Source organism: Bubalus kerabau, chromosome 6 (assembly GCF_029407905.1).
Source record: "Bubalus kerabau isolate K-KA32 ecotype Philippines breed swamp buffalo chromosome 6, PCC_UOA_SB_1v2, whole genome shotgun sequence".
Classification (NCBI taxonomy): domain Eukaryota; kingdom Metazoa; phylum Chordata; class Mammalia; order Artiodactyla; family Bovidae; genus Bubalus; species Bubalus kerabau.
In genome coordinates this window covers 20796317-20813103 of record NC_073629.1, presented here as the reverse complement: position 1 = coordinate 20813103, position 16787 = coordinate 20796317, and the positions used below count along the sequence as shown (strand labels likewise).

General features: G+C 39.4%; 1 protein-coding gene across 3 annotated transcripts in view; it reads right to left on the bottom strand.

Annotated features, from left to right (window-relative positions):
* CTSS (cathepsin S) overlaps window positions 1–16787 on the bottom strand; it is a 41640-nt gene that overhangs the window by 3918 nt on the left and 20935 nt on the right. For 2 of the 3 annotated variants that reach the window (XM_055584397.1, XM_055584396.1), the window contains one exon: window positions 12666–13524. The exons of the other annotated variant lie outside the window; for it this stretch is intronic. In XM_055584397.1, the coding sequence (XP_055440372.1) occupies window positions 13425–13524 (100 nt within the window). In that variant the 3' untranslated portion in view covers window positions 12666–13424. Of the gene's footprint in view, window positions 1–12665; window positions 13525–16787 lie in introns of those variants that run through there. 3 annotated transcript variants of the gene reach the window in all.

The following is a 16787-nucleotide window of genomic DNA, read 5'->3' as shown; positions in this document are numbered from 1 at the left end:
CACTAGCACCACATGGAAAGCCCTATGATACAGTGCTTCATATTAAATTTATTTTTGAGTCATTAACAACTATACAAAAAAAAAACAAAAAAAATGTGAAAAAGTAAATAGCTCATCTGTGAATGATAGAATTATAACAATGCTGTAGGGGAGGAATAATTTCTCCTCTACCTTGTTAGAGTTTCTGGCTGGGCCTATGAATTAAACTGACAGAAGGCAGATTAACAGCAGAAAACATACAAGTTTTAATTATATGTTTTTTACAGGTACATGGGAGTCTTCACAAGAAAAGTGAGGACCCAAAAAAGCAGAGTTGAATGCTTATATATTGATTTGACAAGTAGTAAAATTGTGAAAATGTGACTAGGCAAAGGGGGGTTGCATTGGGATAGTTAAATGAGTAGAGAAGTGACTAGGAAGGTGAGGGTTATTTAAACAAAGTTTGTACAGATTTATTTCAGCATGTCCTTGATAAAGAATGTTTCTTTCCTTCTGGTAGAGAAAAGACATCTTTCCTATGGGAATTTGATCTCCTGCTTTTAAGAAAAAGAAGGAAGATCAGAATGTCCTTTGTGCAGTCACTGTTTTTCAAGTGCCTTTAACTCAAAATAGTCAATACACCAGAATGGCACATTTAGGTTTGGCACACTGAACTCCTTCAATGCAATATCTAACTACTGGTTTAACCAACTGTATCAGTGACTCTGTTCTGAGGATGAAAGTGGAGAAATGGCTGGTGTTGGTGCAAGAGATCTAAAATATCAACTGCCATAATAATAAGCATATAGATACCATTTAAAATTGATAAGTGAAAAATAGCAATACAAATCTATCAGAAGGTAAATACTAGAAAAAACTAAAATAATTATAACTGACGTAAAACTATTCAGTCAGTTCAGTTCAGTAACTCAGTTGTGTCTGACTCTTTGTGACCCCATGGGCTGCAGCACCCCAGGCTTCCTGTCCATCACCAACTCCTGGAACGTACTCAAACTAATGTCCATTGAGTTGGTGATGCCATCCAACCATCTCATCCTCTGTTGTCCCCTTCTCCTCCTGCCTTCAATCTTTCCCAGCATCAGGGTCTTTTCCAATGAGTCAGTTCTTTGCATCAGGTGGCCAAAGTATTGGAGTTTCAGCTTCAGCATCAGCCCTTCCAATGAATATTCAGGACTGATTTCCTTTAGGATTGACTGGTTTGATCTTGCAGTCCAAGCGACTTTCAAGAGTCTTCTCCAACACCACAGTTCAAAGGCATCAATTCAGCACTCAGCTTTCTTTATGGTCCAACTCTCACATCCATACGTGACTACTGGAAAAACTATAGCCTTGACTACCCGTCGGACTTTTGTTGGCAAAGTAATGTCTCTGCTTTTTAATATACTGTCTAGGTTGGTCATAGCTTTCCTTCCAAGGAGTAAGAATCTTTTAATTTCATGGATGCAGTCACCATCTGCACTGATTTTGGAGCCCAAGAAAATAAAGTCTCTCACTGTTTCCATTGTTTCCCCATCTATTTGCCATGTAGTGATGGGACTGGATGCCATAATCTTAGTTTTTTGAATGCTGAGTTTTAAGCCTATTTTTTCACTCTCCTCTTTCACTTTCATCAAAAGGCTCTTGATGAAACTATTGATAAAACTGAGCTTAAAGTGAGGCTCTTGATAAATCTATTACTGCTTTTTTTTTTCTTTTTTTTCTTTTTTTTTATTTTTAGACTTTACATAACTGTATTAGTTTTGCCAAATATCAAAATGAATCCACCACAGGTATACACGTGTTCCCCATTCTGAACCCTCCTCCCTCCTCCCTCCCCATTCCCTCCCTCTGGGTCGTCCCAGTGCACCAGCCCCAAGCATCCAGTATCGTGCATCGAACCTGGACTGGCAACTCATTTCATACATGATATTTTACATGTTTCAATGCCATTCTCCCAAATCTTCCTACCCTCTCCCTCTCCCACAGAGTCCATAAGACTGTTCTATACATCAGTGTCTCTTTTGCTGTCTCGTACACAGGGTTATTGTTACCGTCTTTCTAAATTCCATATATATGCGTTAGTATACTGTATTGGTGTTTTTCTTTCTGGCTTACTTCACTCTGTATAATAGGCTCCAGTTTCATCCACCTCATTAGAACTGATTCAAATGTATTCTTTTTAATGGCTGAGTAATACTCCATTGTGTATATGTACCACAGCTTTCTTATCCATTCATCTGCTGATGGACATCTAGGTTGCTTCCATGTCCTGGCTATTATAAACAGTGCTGCGATGAACATTGGGGTACTCGTGTCTCTTTCCCTTCTGGTTTCCTCAGTGTGTATGCCCAGCAGTGGAATTGCTGGATCATAAGGCAGGTCTATTTCCAGTTTTTTAAGGAATCTCCACACTGTTCTCCATAGTGGCTGTACTAGCTTGCATTCCCACCAACAGTGTAAGAGGGTTCCCTTTTCTCCACACCCTCTCCAGCATTTATTACTTGTCGACTTTTGGATCGCAGCCATTCTGACTGGTGTGAAATGGTACCTCATAGTGGTTTTGATTTGCATTTCTCTGATAATGAGTGATGTTGAGCATCTTTTCATGTGTTTGTTAGCCATCTGTATGTCTTCTTTGGAGAAATGTCTATTTAGTTCTTTGGCCCATTTTTTGATTGGGTCATTTATTTTTCTGGAGTTGAGCTGTAGGAGTTGCTTGTATATTCTCGAGATTAGTTGTCAGTTGCTTCATTTGCTATTATCTTCTCCCATTCTGAAGGCTGTCTTTTCACCTTGCTAATAGTTTCCTTTGATGTGCAGAAGCTTTTAAGGTTAATTAGGTCCCATTTGTAGTATATGTGCTGCCAAAGCGAGCACTCTATTACTGCTTTTTAAAATGTTAATTGAGACTAAGAAGTTCAGCTTTTACAGATACTCACCATAAAACAAACAATCTTCAACTATGCATAGTGTTAATCATAGTACCATTTTGCTTATGCCTCTGAATTGTTTAATAATAGCTGTTAGGTACTCCAGGATACACAGCATTTTTGCTGTCTCAGTTCAGTTCAGTTCAGTTCAGTCGCTCAGCCATGTCCGACTCTTTGCGACCCCATGAATCGCAGCACGCCAGGCCTCCCTGTCCATCACCAACTCCCGGAGTTCACTCAGACTCATGTCCATCGAGTCAGTGATGCCATCCAGCCATCTCATCCTCTGTCGTCCCCTTCTCCTCCTGCCCCCAATCCCTCCTAGCATCAGAGTCTTTTCCAATGAGTCAACTCTTTGAATGAGGTGGCCAAAGTACTGGAGTTTCAGCTTTAGCATCATTCCTTCCAAAGAAATCCCAGGGCTGATCTCCTTCAGAATGGACTGGTTGGATCTCCTTGCAGTCCAAGGGACTCTCAAGAGTCTTCTCCAACACCACACTTCAAAAGCATTAATTCTTTGGCGCTCAGCTTTCTTCACAGTCCAACTCTCACATCCATACATGACCACTGGAAAAACCATAGCCTTGACTAGATGGACCTTTATTGGCAAAGTAATGTCTCTGCTTTTCAATATGCTATCTAGGTTGGTCATAACTTTTCTTCCAAGGAGTAAGTGTCTCTTAATTTCATGGCTGCAGTCACCATCTGCAGTGATTTTGGAGCCCCAAAAAATAAAGTCCGACACTGTTTCCACTGTTTCCCCATCTATTTCTCATGAAGTGATGGGACCAGATTCCATGATCTTCGTTTTCTGAATGTTGAGTTTTAAGCCAACTTTTTGACTCTCCTCTTTCACCTTCATCAAGAGGCGTTTTAGTTCCTCTTCACTTTCTGCCATAAAGGTGGTGTCATCTGCGTATCTGAGGTTCTTGATATTTCTTCCGGCAATCTTGATTCCAGCTTGTGCTTCTTCCAGCCCAGCGTTTCTCATGATGTACTCTGCATATAAGTTAAATAAGCAGGGTGACAATATACAGCCTTGACATACTCCTTTTCCTATTTGGAACCAGTCTGTTGTTCCATGTCCAGTTCTAACTGTTGCTTCCTGACCTGCATACAGATTTCTCAAGAGGCAGGTCAGGTGGTCTGGTACTCCCATCTCTTTCAGAATTTTCCACAGTTTATTGTGATCCACACAGTCAAAGGCTTTGGCATAGTCAATAAGGCAGAAATAGATGTTTTTCTGGAACTCTCTTGCTTTTTCCATGATCCAGCGGATGTTGGCAATTTGATCTCTGGTTCCTCTGCCTTTTCTAAAACCAGCTTGAACATCTGGAAGTTCATGGTTCACGTATTGCTGAAGCCTGGCTTGGAGAATTTTGAGCATTACTTTACTAGCGTGTGAGATGAATGCAATTGTGTGGTAGTTTGAGCATTCTTTGGCATTGCCTTTCTTTGGGATTGGAATGAAAACTGACCTTTTCCAGTCCTGTGGCCACTGCTGAGTTTTCCAAATTTGCTGGCATCTTGAGTGGAGCACTTTCACAGCATCATCTTTCAGGATTTGAAATAGCTCAACTGGAATTCCATCACCTCCACTAGCTTTGTTTGTAGTGATGCTTTCTAAGGCCCACTTGACTTCACATTCCAGGATATCTGGCTCTAGGTGAGTGATCACACCATTGTGATTATCTGGGTTGTGAAGATCTTTTTTGTACAGTTCTTCTGTGTATTCTTGCTGTCTAGAAATTGATAAATTCTTAATTATATTACACAAGCACTGCCAACATACACATATCTATATTCTACTGATCAATTTTTACAATTTATTTGTTATTTGAAATTGTTAGGGAAGGAAAACTTTTCCTCTACCCTCTTAGTCTAATACTTGGGGTCTGAAAATTAAGCTGACAACAATCTGATTGGCAATAGAAAAAAAAAACAACCCACAGATTTAATTATATATATTTGTATGGGAATTCATAAAGAAATGTGACTCAAGGATGTGGTTAGAATGTGAAGTTCATATGCCATCTTAATAGGGGATAGAGAGAGACAGAGGGGAACTTATGGGAGAACAAATGACTTACAAGTAAATATAAATGAATCCTTAGGAGAATGGATGTGATATGTTAGTTTTATGACCATATCTACTTAGCTGACTTCTTATCCAGGTGCTGACTTATATTGACTTTTTCTCTTTGGACAAGTTTGTGTTCTGTCTCCTTGTTTAAGCTCTCCTATGGTACATAAGTACTTTTTTTGAAGTCTTTTTAGTACCTTTTACTCTATTTTTTTTTTTTTTTCCTTTTTGTGTCTTTTCTAGAAGCGAGGTGATTTTGCTGCTTAAAATAGATAGTGCTTGTTGCGTTAAGTGTTCCTAAACATGAGAAAGTTGTTATGTGCCTTAAAGAGGAAATACAAGTGGATTTGTCTAGGCATGAGTTATAGTGCTGCTAGCTGAAAATTCAATATTAATGAATCAACAAATTATATTAAATAAGATGTCTTTAAGCAGAATCATACATAGAAGAAGGTTATGTATCAATCAGTTGATTAAAATGCTGTGACCAGGGTCTTATAGGAAACTAACCCTGCTGCTGCTGCTGCTAAGTCGCTTCAGTCATGTCTGACTCTGTGCAACCCCATAGACGGCAGCCCACTAGGCTCCTCTGTCCCTGGGATTCTCCAGGCAAGAATACTGGAGTGGGTTGCCATTTCCTTCTCCAATGCATGAAAGTGAAAAGTGAAAGTGAAGTCACTCAGTTATGCCCGACTCTTCGTCACCCCATGGAATGCAGCCTACCAGACTCCTCCATCCATTGGATTTTCCAGGCAAGAGTACTGGAGTGGGTTGTCATTGCCTTCTCCAAAACTAACCCTGCATTTCCCTTAAAACAGTAGTTCAGTATTTGATAATTCCTTGTTCATGATATTATTTGCTGGTCACTACTAAAAAATAATGAGAATTGACTGTTATACACTTATAGGGTTCAGAACACATTACCCAAAATATGGCACTTTGATATATTGAATATTTTGAAGTGAAGTGAAGTTGCTCAGTCGTGTCCAATTCTTTGCGACCCCATGGACTGTAGCCCACCAGGCTCCTCCATCCATGGAATTTTCTAGGCAAGAGTACTGGAGTGGGTTGCCATTTCCTTCTCCAGGGGATCTTCCCAACCCAGGGATCGAACCCAGTTCTCCCACATTGTGGGCAGATGCTTTACTGTCGTCTCAGCCACCAGGGAGTATTTTAAGCTGAAGGAATTCAAAGAATGGCAAGTGTGGAATTCCTGTCCCTTTCCCCCTCAAACAATTCATAGAAACAGCAGGTGCTGGAAGGATTCTGTGTCGCCCCCTCCCCATTCTGAAGCAGATCATAAGACCCTCATGTGAGTGGTGCCCTCTCTATACCTGGAAGAAAGGAGCAGCCTTATCTTCAAGACAAGGGATGCTCCTGAATGTTTCTGAACTTCGCAGAACTTGCTGAGTTTCCCCCAGTTTACCACCCCTTAGCTCATTCTTTTTTGTCCTACCACATTTTTCCAGGACTTCCCACTCTTCATCAAACCTAGTATAAAAACACCCAAGTTTAACTGTTTCTTCCAGTCTTTAAATCCTTTTGAAGGCTCCCATGTCAAATAAACTTAAATTTGTATGCTTTTTCTTGTTTATCTGCCTTTTGTCAATCCAATTTACAGGGCTCTGGCTGGAGAAACTAGAAAGATAGTAGGGAAAATATTCCCCCATCCCACAATACTTGCTGATTTTTGAGACATGTGAATATATAGTGTGTGTTAGTCACTCTTTGTGACGGGCTTTTTGTGACCCTGTGGACTGTACCCACTAGGCTCTACCCTCTGTCCATGGGATTCTCCAGGCAAGAATACTGGAGTAGGTAGTTATGCCCTTCTTCAAGGAATCTTCCTGACCCAGGGATAGAACCTGGGTCTCCTGCATTACTGGCAGATTCTTTACCATCTGAGCCACCAGGGAAGCCCCATGTGAATGTATTAGCTCTGCTGCTGCTGCTGCTGCTAAGTTGCTTCAGTCGTGTCCAACTCTGTGTGACCCCATAGACAGCAGCCCACCAGGCTCCCCCATCCCTGGGATTCTCCAGGCAAGAACACTGGAGTGGGTTGCCATTTCCTTCTCCAATGCATGAAAGTGAAAAGTGAAAGTGAAGTCGCTCAGTCTTAGCAACTCTTAGCGACCCCATGAACTGCAGCCTACCAGGCTCCTCCGCCCATGGGATTTTCCAGGGAAGAGTACTGGAGTGGGGTGCCATTGCCTTCTCCGTGTATTAGCTCTACTGAACATTAAGTTTTGAATAGTGGATTCTTTAAATTTTTAACAAGAGTTCTAAAATAGTTTCTCAAAGTGTTGGAGTTCATTATTGTGAAGGAACTAGGGCATATTTTTACTTCTAACACTTACAATGTGCCAGTCATTCTTTTGTATTCATTCATCATTCATTCATTCTTTCTTTCAACAAACAGTGACTGACTACATCAAGGCAGGTACTATGCTAGGGTCTAGGTACAAAGTGTCATGATTTCTGCCCTCCTTGACCTTACAATCTAATGAAGGAGAGAGATGTTATATGAATAAACATATATCAGTTCAGTTCAGTTCAGTCGCTCAGTCATGTCCGACTCTGTGACGCCATGAATCACAGCACACCAGGCCTCCCTGTCTATCACCAACTCCCAGAGTTTACCCAAACTCATGTCCATTGAGTTGGTGACGCCATCCAGCCATCTCATCCTCTGTCGCCCCCTTCTCTTCCTGCTCCCAGTGCCTCCCAGCATCAGGGTCTTTTCCAATGAGTCAACTCTTCGAATGAGGTGGCCAAAGTACTGGAGTTTCAGCTCCAGCATCAATCCTTCCAAAGAAATCCCAGGGCTGATCTCCTTCAGAATGGACTGGTTGGATCTCCTTGCAGTCCAAGGGACTCTCAAGAGTCTTCTCCAACACCACAGTTCAAAAGCATCAATTCTTCGGCGCTCAGCTTCCTTCACAGTCCAACTCTCACATCCATACATGACCACTGGAAAAACCATAGCCTAATGTGTCTGCTTCTGAATATGCTCTCTAGGTTGGTCGTAACTTTCCTTCCAAGGAGTAAGCGTCTTTTGATTTCATGGCTGCAATCACCATCTGCAGTGATTTTGGAGCCCCCCAAAATAAAGTATGACACTGTTTCCACTGTTTCCCCATCTATTTCCCATGAAGTGATTGGACCAGATGCCATGATCTTCGTTTTCTGGATGTTGAGCTTTAAGCCAACTTTTTCACTCTCCACTTTCACTTTCATCAAGAGGCTTTTTAGTTCCTCTTCACTTTCTTCCATAAGGGTGGTGTCATCTGCGTATCTGAGGTTATTGATATTTCTCCCGGCAATCTTGATTCCAGCTTGTGCTTTTTCCAGCCCAGCATTTCTCATGATGCACTCTGCATATAAGTTAAATAAGCAGGGTGACAATATACAGCCTAGACATATTCCTTTTCCTATTTGGAACCAGTCTGTTGTTCCATATCCAGTTCTAACTGTTGCTTCCTGACCTGCCCTTATGATTATACAGTGGATGTGAGAAATAGATTTAAGGGACTAGATCTGATAGACAGAGTGCCTGATGAACTATGGACGGAGGTTCATGACATTGTACAGGAGACAGGGATCAAGACCATCCCCAAGAAAAAGAAATGCAAAAAAGCACAATGGCTGTCTGAGGAGGCCTTACAAATAGCTGTGAAAAGAAGAGAAGTGAAAACCAAAGCAGAAAAGGAAAGATAGAAGCATTGAATGCAGAGTTCCAAAGAATAGCAAGGAGAGATAAGAAAGCCTTCCTCAGCGATCAATGAAAGGAAATAGAGGAAAACAGCAGAATGGGAAAGACTAGAGGCACTGGTGAAGGAATTGGCAACCCACTCCAGTGTTCTTGCCTAGAGAATCCCAGGGATGGGGGAGCCTGGTGGGCTGCTGTCTATGGGGTGGCACAGAGTCGGACACGACTGAAGTGACTTAGCAGCAGAGATCTCTTCAAGAAAATTAGAGATAGCAAGGGAAAATTTCATGCAAAGATGGGCTCAATAAACGACAGAAATGGTAGGGACCTAACAGAAGCAGAAGATATTAAGAAGAGGTGGCAAGAATACACAGAAGAACTGTACAAAAAAGATCTTCACAACCCAGATAATCACAATGGTGTGATCTCTCCCCTAGAGCCAGACATCCTGGAATGTGAAGTCAAGTGGGCCTTAGAAAGCATCACTACGAACAAAGCTAGTGGAGGTGATGGAATTCCAGTTGAGCTATTTCAAATCCTGAAAGATGATGCTGTGAAAGTGCTCCACTCAAGATGCCAGCAAATTTGGAAAACTCAGCAGTGGCCACAGGACTGGAAAAGGTCCGTTTTCATTCCAATCCCAAAGAAAGGCAATGCCAAAGAATGCTCAAACTGCCGCACAATTCCACTCATCTCACATGCTAGTAAAGTAATGCTCAAAATTCTCCAAGCCAGGCTTCAGCAATACGTGAACCATGAACTTCCAGATGCTCAAGCTGGTTTTAGAAAAGGCAGAGGAACCAGAGATCAAATTGCCAACATCCGCTGGATCATGAAAAAAGCAAGAGAGTTCCAGAAAAACATCTATTTCTGCTTTATTGATTATGCCAAAGCCTTTGACTGTGTGGATCACAATAAACTGTGGAAAATTCTGAAAGAGATGGGAATATAAGACCACCTGACCTGCCTCTTGAGAAACATACATCAATATATACATAATTACAATTTGATGTAAGTGTTATGTCAGAAAAGCACTGAATTCAAGGAGAAAGTCAAGAGTAGAGAAGCTTAATTTAGATAGGAAGGAGGGTCATGGAAGATCTCTCTGAGGACATGTCTTTTGAGTTACAACCAGAAAAGGGGTATGGAGAAGTATTTTGGGCAGAGAAAATAATACTTGCAAAGGCCCTAAAGCAGAAAGTGCTTCAGAAACTGAAGGAAGGCCACTATGATAAAAGCATAGCAAATATATAAAACTGTCTCCAGATGAGAAAAGTAAGCCAGGATATGCAGAATTGAATAGTCCGTATTAAGAAATTTGTGCCTCCTTTCAGGTGTAATGGGAGATATAAATGATTACAATTGGAAACGATATTATCTAATTTGCATGTTCAAAGGCTCACTCTGGCTAGTAGGAGGATGAATTAAAGATTGGTAGTGGGGTGGGAGGCATCAGCAAAGATACATTGATTCATCTTGAATAATTGTATAGCTTAAGGGCTGCTTTTATATTTGTTTTTAAAGATAGACATGTAAGTTAGAGTGTAAACGTGTATATGAAGCATCAACAAGATTCTCATCTAGAGAAGAGTAAGAAAAGGATAATTCTGTTCAAAGAAATAATGTCTGTCTTTATATTTTTGTCATATTTTTACAAATAATTTTTATTTGTTGATTCTTGGCTGTGCTGAATCTTCGTTGCCATACGGGCTTTTCTCTAGTTGCATGAGTGGGGCTACTCTTCCTTGTGGTGTGCCAGCTTCTTATTGTGGTGGCTTCTCTTGTTGTCGAGCATGGCTCTCTGCAGGGATTCAGTGGTTGTAGCACATGGGCTCAGTAGTTCTGATTTCCGGGCTCTACAATGCAGCTCAGTAGTTATGGCACACAGGGTTTCTTGCTCTGTGGCATGTGGGATAGTCCTGGACCAGGGATCAAACTCATGTCTCTTGCATTGGCAGGTAGATTCTTTACCACTGAGCCACTGGGGAGCCCCTTTCTTATATTAACGGCATTATTCAGTGGATTCCTAGTTCTGGAATGTTTAAATCCTCTTGTTTCTTTACCTTTATTATCCATTTAAATCCTAGATGTGCTCTTTGTTCTCGATTTGTTTCTAATTTTTTCCTTTTTTCACAGTTACTAAATTTGTCCAGGGTTTTATCACCACAGGCTTCCTTCATAATTCAGTTGATAAAGAATCCACCTGCAACGCGGGAGACCCTGGTTTGATTCCTGGGTTGGGAAGATCCCCTGGAGAAGGGATAGGCTACCCACTACAGTCTTCTTGGGCTTTCCTTATGGTTTCCCTTGTGGCTCAGCTGGTAAAGGATCCACTTGCAATGTAGGAGACCTGGGTTTGATCCCTGGGTTGGGAAGATCCCCTGGAGAAGGGAAAGGCTGCCCAATGCAGTATTCTGGGATGGAGAATTCCAAGGACAATCCATAGACTCACAAACAGTTGGACATGACTGAGCAACTTTCACTTTCACTTTTATCACCACACGTGTATACTTACTAAGGTATTTTCTAGCTACTATCCTTTTTATTTTCTTCACATCACCCTATATACAGCTTCCAGAATATTTTTAATTTCTTTTTTGATTTAAACTTTCTTTTGTGTAAACTTTTTATTTTTTAAAAAAGGCTCTTTATTTCTGTAAGTTTAAAATTACTTATGGCTGAAAATTACCCTTTGTGTTAGACATACAATAAAGATTTTTGTTATATATTTCATTATTCTACTTACTAGTTCAGAGGTTCTTCACCTGGGATCCACAGATTCCTAAAAGATCTATCGATAGAATTCAGAAAATTTGTGGATTTTTATGGGGAAAAAAATGATACCTTTATTTTCAGTAATCTCTAACTGAAACATTTCCTTCAATTCTGAACATAGTCCATAAACCACAGTAATAATAATACTTGTAATTCTTTCACCAAAAGTAAACTCAGGTATTTCTATACCACATTACAGTTTTTTTCAGATACCTTCAAATATCATTTACATTTGTCATTATTTCAAAATTAAGGTAGTCATGGGCTCTTGTTATTTAATGCATTTTAAAAGAAGCATGTTTATTTCTATAGCACAAATTTATATTCAAAAATTTTAAGAACTATATTTTAATATAATCAGTATCCTTTGTAATCCTATGAATTTTATTTTAAGGATTTAAAAACATTTTTTTGAGAAGGTACCCATAGATTTAATCAAATGACAAAGATTAAGAACCTATGTTTTTGTTCCATTTACAGTGCTTGAAAAATTGTGGGCAAAATAAAAATTTAAAAATACTTAAAGAAAATATTTATTTATTTATTTGTCTGGGCAGGGTCTTACTTGTGGCATGTGGGATCTAGTTTTCCGACCAGAAATCGAACCCAGGGCCCCTACATTGGGAGCTCAGAGTCTTAGCCACTGGATTACCAGGGAAGTGCTATCAACTAAATACTTTTTAACTACAATGTTTTTCTATGGTTTTGATGATAGTCATATGTTCAGTTCAGTTCAGTTCTGTTCAGTCGCTCAGTCATGTCTGACTCTTTGCGACCCCGTGAATCGCAGCACGCCAGGCCTCCCTGTCCATCACCAACTCCCGGAGTTCACTTAGACTCACACCCATCGAGTCAGTGATGCCATCCAGCCATCTCATCCTCTGTCGTCCCCTTCTCCTCCTGCCCCCAATCCCTCCCAGCATCACAGTCTTTTCCAATGAGTCAACTCTTCGCATTAGGTGGTCAAAGTACTGGAGTTTCAGCTTTAGTTACTACCATGTTTTTTTATAGTAAGCAATTCTTGTTTTTTAAAGTGACAAGGGAACCAAAGATAGTGAAATTAGTTTAAGTTCAGTTTATGATATACTGATGACATCATCCCATCCATTTTTCATGTCATAGACATAAATTTAGACAATTTAAAGTTCCTGCTACCTCTTCAGGAACTGTCTCTTAATCTACAGCAGGTGTGAGGAATATCACTCTGAATTAGATAAAATATGAACAATGCATTATTTTAAAGAAATGCAGTTTGTTTATTTATTCAGGTTGACTTTTTGCCCCCAAAAGGTACTGGCCAAATTGCTAATAACTAGGTAAAAATAATTTGAATTAGTATATTTATTGTTGATCAATAAAATAATTCTTACAAAGTGCTTGAAAATAGATTGTCTCCTTAGCATTTGTCTTCTTTGACATCACTGATTTTAAAATATTTATTGAATCCTTTTATGTGCAAAGATACAATCTCAGGACATTAATAACCTAATAGTTTCTTCCATAAAGTTGCCATAGCACATCACCAGCATATTACAATTTATATTCTTATAACAGATTATAATAGTTACTTAAGAATAAAAGAGAATTGTATGTGGTAATGATACAGAGTTGAAAAGATATATATTTATTAAGCATCTATATGCCATCAAGTTTCAACAGCATATTAGGGAACTTAAAAGGACAAATAAGAGAGTGATAAACATGACAGATGGTCTCAGCTGACTAACTTTCATACAATTATATCTATTGTACATTATTAATTTACTTAGCAAACTTTTCCCCAAGATCTGCAAGGCTAAAAAAAGTAGATGAATCAAACTATATTTTCTGTTAGTACAGTAAATATATATTGATCATATCATACTTATTTCTACTGTTACAGCAGGTAAAATTAAATTGTGAGAAAGAGGTTCTTTTTTCTTGAATTGTTATAAAACAAAGAAGTCCTCTAGATTTCTGGGTAAGAAGGATAACTAGCAATCCCACAGTGATTTCCACTATTTCTTGCCATCCGTATATATCCTTGGTCACCAAAGTGGAGGCCCCAGCTTTAGAAAAAGAAGTAACACAAAATTACAAACGAATATAATCAAATCGCATTATCAATTTTCAATCTTAGATTGGTTTTCTCCTAAAGTGATTATATAAGAGAACCTATAAAGCAAAAGTAGAACAACATAATATATAATAATTTCCCCAGTGCTTTCAGGCAATTTTCAAAGGATGGTTTGATAGGTTTTAATGTAATATTGATGAACAGATTAATACCTAATTTAATACCTAGGAAAATAATATGTTTCATCACAAACCTATAAATCCTCCTGCTTCTGCAGAGAATGAGTTTTATTATATTTTCCAAGGCCCCAATCTTGAAGTATTTTTGTATAATAGGATCACAGGCGATGATTTCCTATCAAACTTCAATTTCTTCAGAGTGTCATGTAGAAATATTTTGAGAGATCACTAGGGAAAAGGCATAGGACAGGGGTTTTCTAAAAGAGCAGCTCTCAAACATGTTTTTGAAGTGGAGCTCGGACTTTTTCACAGTTAAAGCTGTAAAAAAAAATGGAATATGCTACCTTGGGAGGAGATGAGCTCCCTGGCACTGGAAATGTTCAATCAGAGGTTTACATAACTTGTTAGAAATGTTGCTAGAGGGTGAATTTCTGGGTCAGATAAGGGTTAGAGGAGATCAAAGGTTCATGACTTTAACATTTCACGGACTTTAAGAATTTCAAAAACTTTTGCAGATTGACATAAAGTTACCAGTTTTTAAATTAGCAAGTACTAGACATTAAAAAGAAAAACTCTTTATTATCACCATCATATTGTAAAAGACAGGAAATTTTAACACCAAAAACAAAACTTAAGGGGACATAATCTCTAATGTAAGGATAGTCCTTTGAATCAAATAAATTTAGATTTATGAAAGATTCACCAAAATACTTTTTTCTCCCTTTTTCATATACTAGTGAAAAAATGGACAAAATCCTTGCAAGAGAAATGACTTGTGAGGGTTCTTTATTATTCTGAGATTTTATAATTATATAATTATACAGATAATTATGAGGCAGGATTCGTACTCTGTATGAACTGTACTATAACTAGCATACAAATAAAAGCATAGAATACTGTGATTTTATTTAAAGAGCAGCAAGAAATTCAGTTGGAAGGAAAATTAAATGTCTTTAGGAAACCAGTGGGAAAAGAAGATAGAAGGTTGGTTTGGGGCCACGTTGTACAGATCATTGAACAGCAGACTGAGGAACTTGTTTAACTCCCTAGTCAAAGAGAAGTTGTTGCGAATTTTTGCTCAGGACTCAAAGGAAGGTTGTATTTTTGCCTGCAGTGGAGAAACTAAGACATGCTGGCTTATTGGAAAAAGACAAGTGGCATAATTTAAAGTAGGTGTTCTTCAATAGGCCTTAAATGTTCTATGTATCAGCCATTCACTGGACAACCTTCAGGTGTTATTTCTCTCTCGTACCATTTAACACAGCTGTCTACTCTCACCTCAGGCTTCCCTTGTGGCTCAGCTGGTACAGAATCCGCCTGCAATGCAGACCTGGGTTCGATTCCTGGGTTGGGAAGAACCCCTGGAGAAGGGAAAGGCTACCCACTCCAGTATTCTGGCCTGGAGAACTCCATGGACTGTATCGTCTATGGGGTCACAAAGAGTAGGACACAACTGTGATTTTCACTTTCACTAGTCTCACCTCACTTTCCTCTTGGCTTTCAAATACTACTGTATCCTGATGTTCTCTTCTCTCTCTGATCACTCTTTCTTAAACTCTCTTATGGGCTTTTTTTTTTTTTTTTGCCTCACCACAGGCTTCTCTGGTGGCTCGGTGGTAAAGAATCTGCCTGCCAAAGCAGAAGATGCAGGAGACAAAGGTTTGATCCCTGGGTCAGGAAGATCCTCTGGAGTAGGAAATGGCAACCCACTCCAGTATTCTTGCCTGTGAAATCCCATGGACAGAGGAGCCTGGAGGGCTACAGTCCAAATGGTCCCAAAGAGTTGGACATGTCTAAGCGACTGAGCACCCACATCATACACATGGCTTGGAGGATCTTAGTTCTCTGATCATGGATTCAACCAGGGCCCTGCAGTGAAAACACCAAGTCCTAACCACTGGACCTCCAGAGAACTAACTCACTGGGCTCCTTTTTTGATTCCTTTCATTTATTGCCATTCCCATTTAAAATTCTTGAATGACTCCCTAATACCTTGAGAATAAAATCCAAACTCCACCGTCACCTCTCATCAATGGATGCAGGGTTTTCAGTACCCAGTTTGATAAGCAACAGCCATAATAAACTAAGGCTAAGCTATTACTAGTATCAATAGCCACCACTTATTCAGCACTTACTCTGTGCTAAGTAGCTTAACATGTATTATCTCATTCAATCGCCATCCTGTGAGGTAGGTATTATCTTCTTTTTACTAAAGAAAAATACAGGCAGAGGTAAAGTGGCTTGCCCAAAGTCATGCAGGTGGTTAACTGCAAAGCAAGGGTTCAAATCTAGGCTTTTATGCCAAAGCCTACACGAACTTTTAAACTATCCTTTTTTCTACGTTCTTCCTGTGAGTGAGGTAGTATAGGGAATGAAATTCAAACCAGAACATCCAGGATCTTTTTACTGCCTAAAAAATAGGTAAAAATTTTAGATAAACTGAGTTTAGACTTAAGTTCTGGTAACGAAAGTTGAGTGGAGGCTCTTATGACTAGTAATATGAACTTAGTGAGATCGAGCAGTCCCAGACCCCATTCAATATCCAATTCAATTCAGTCCCAGTCCCAGAGAAGGTCAACTGGCCCAACTTTGTAGAACATCCCAGACCTCTTTTTGGCTGAGTATTGCTAACTCTGCTTTTAAAAATACAACTGATTAAAAACCTCAAGCTAGATAAATATTTGAGGACAAATTTTTGTCTTCAGAACTATGCAAGATCAGTTCCAAATGTTCATTCCAGTCTTTACCAAGTTGTTTACTTTTATTAACTCTATAGACCTTTCACTCAAACTGTTCAACTTTGGGAAAGTTTCTTAATTCTCTCAGTATCAGGAGCTTCCTATTCTGTGTTATGGGGATAAAATGCCTATCTCATAGTTACCTTAGAAATTAAATGAGAAAATGTATTTAAAGTGCTTGCACAGTGTCTGTAGTAAATGCTCGACAAGTAGAGATGGCTATTTTTGTTTTTATCCAAGTATAAGTCCATCTGATTGGACTCAAAGGGGAGTCCATCCCCTTTAAAAATATGTAGTGCTTTTCCTAGGGTGACTAACAGTTCCATTTTGCCTAGGAT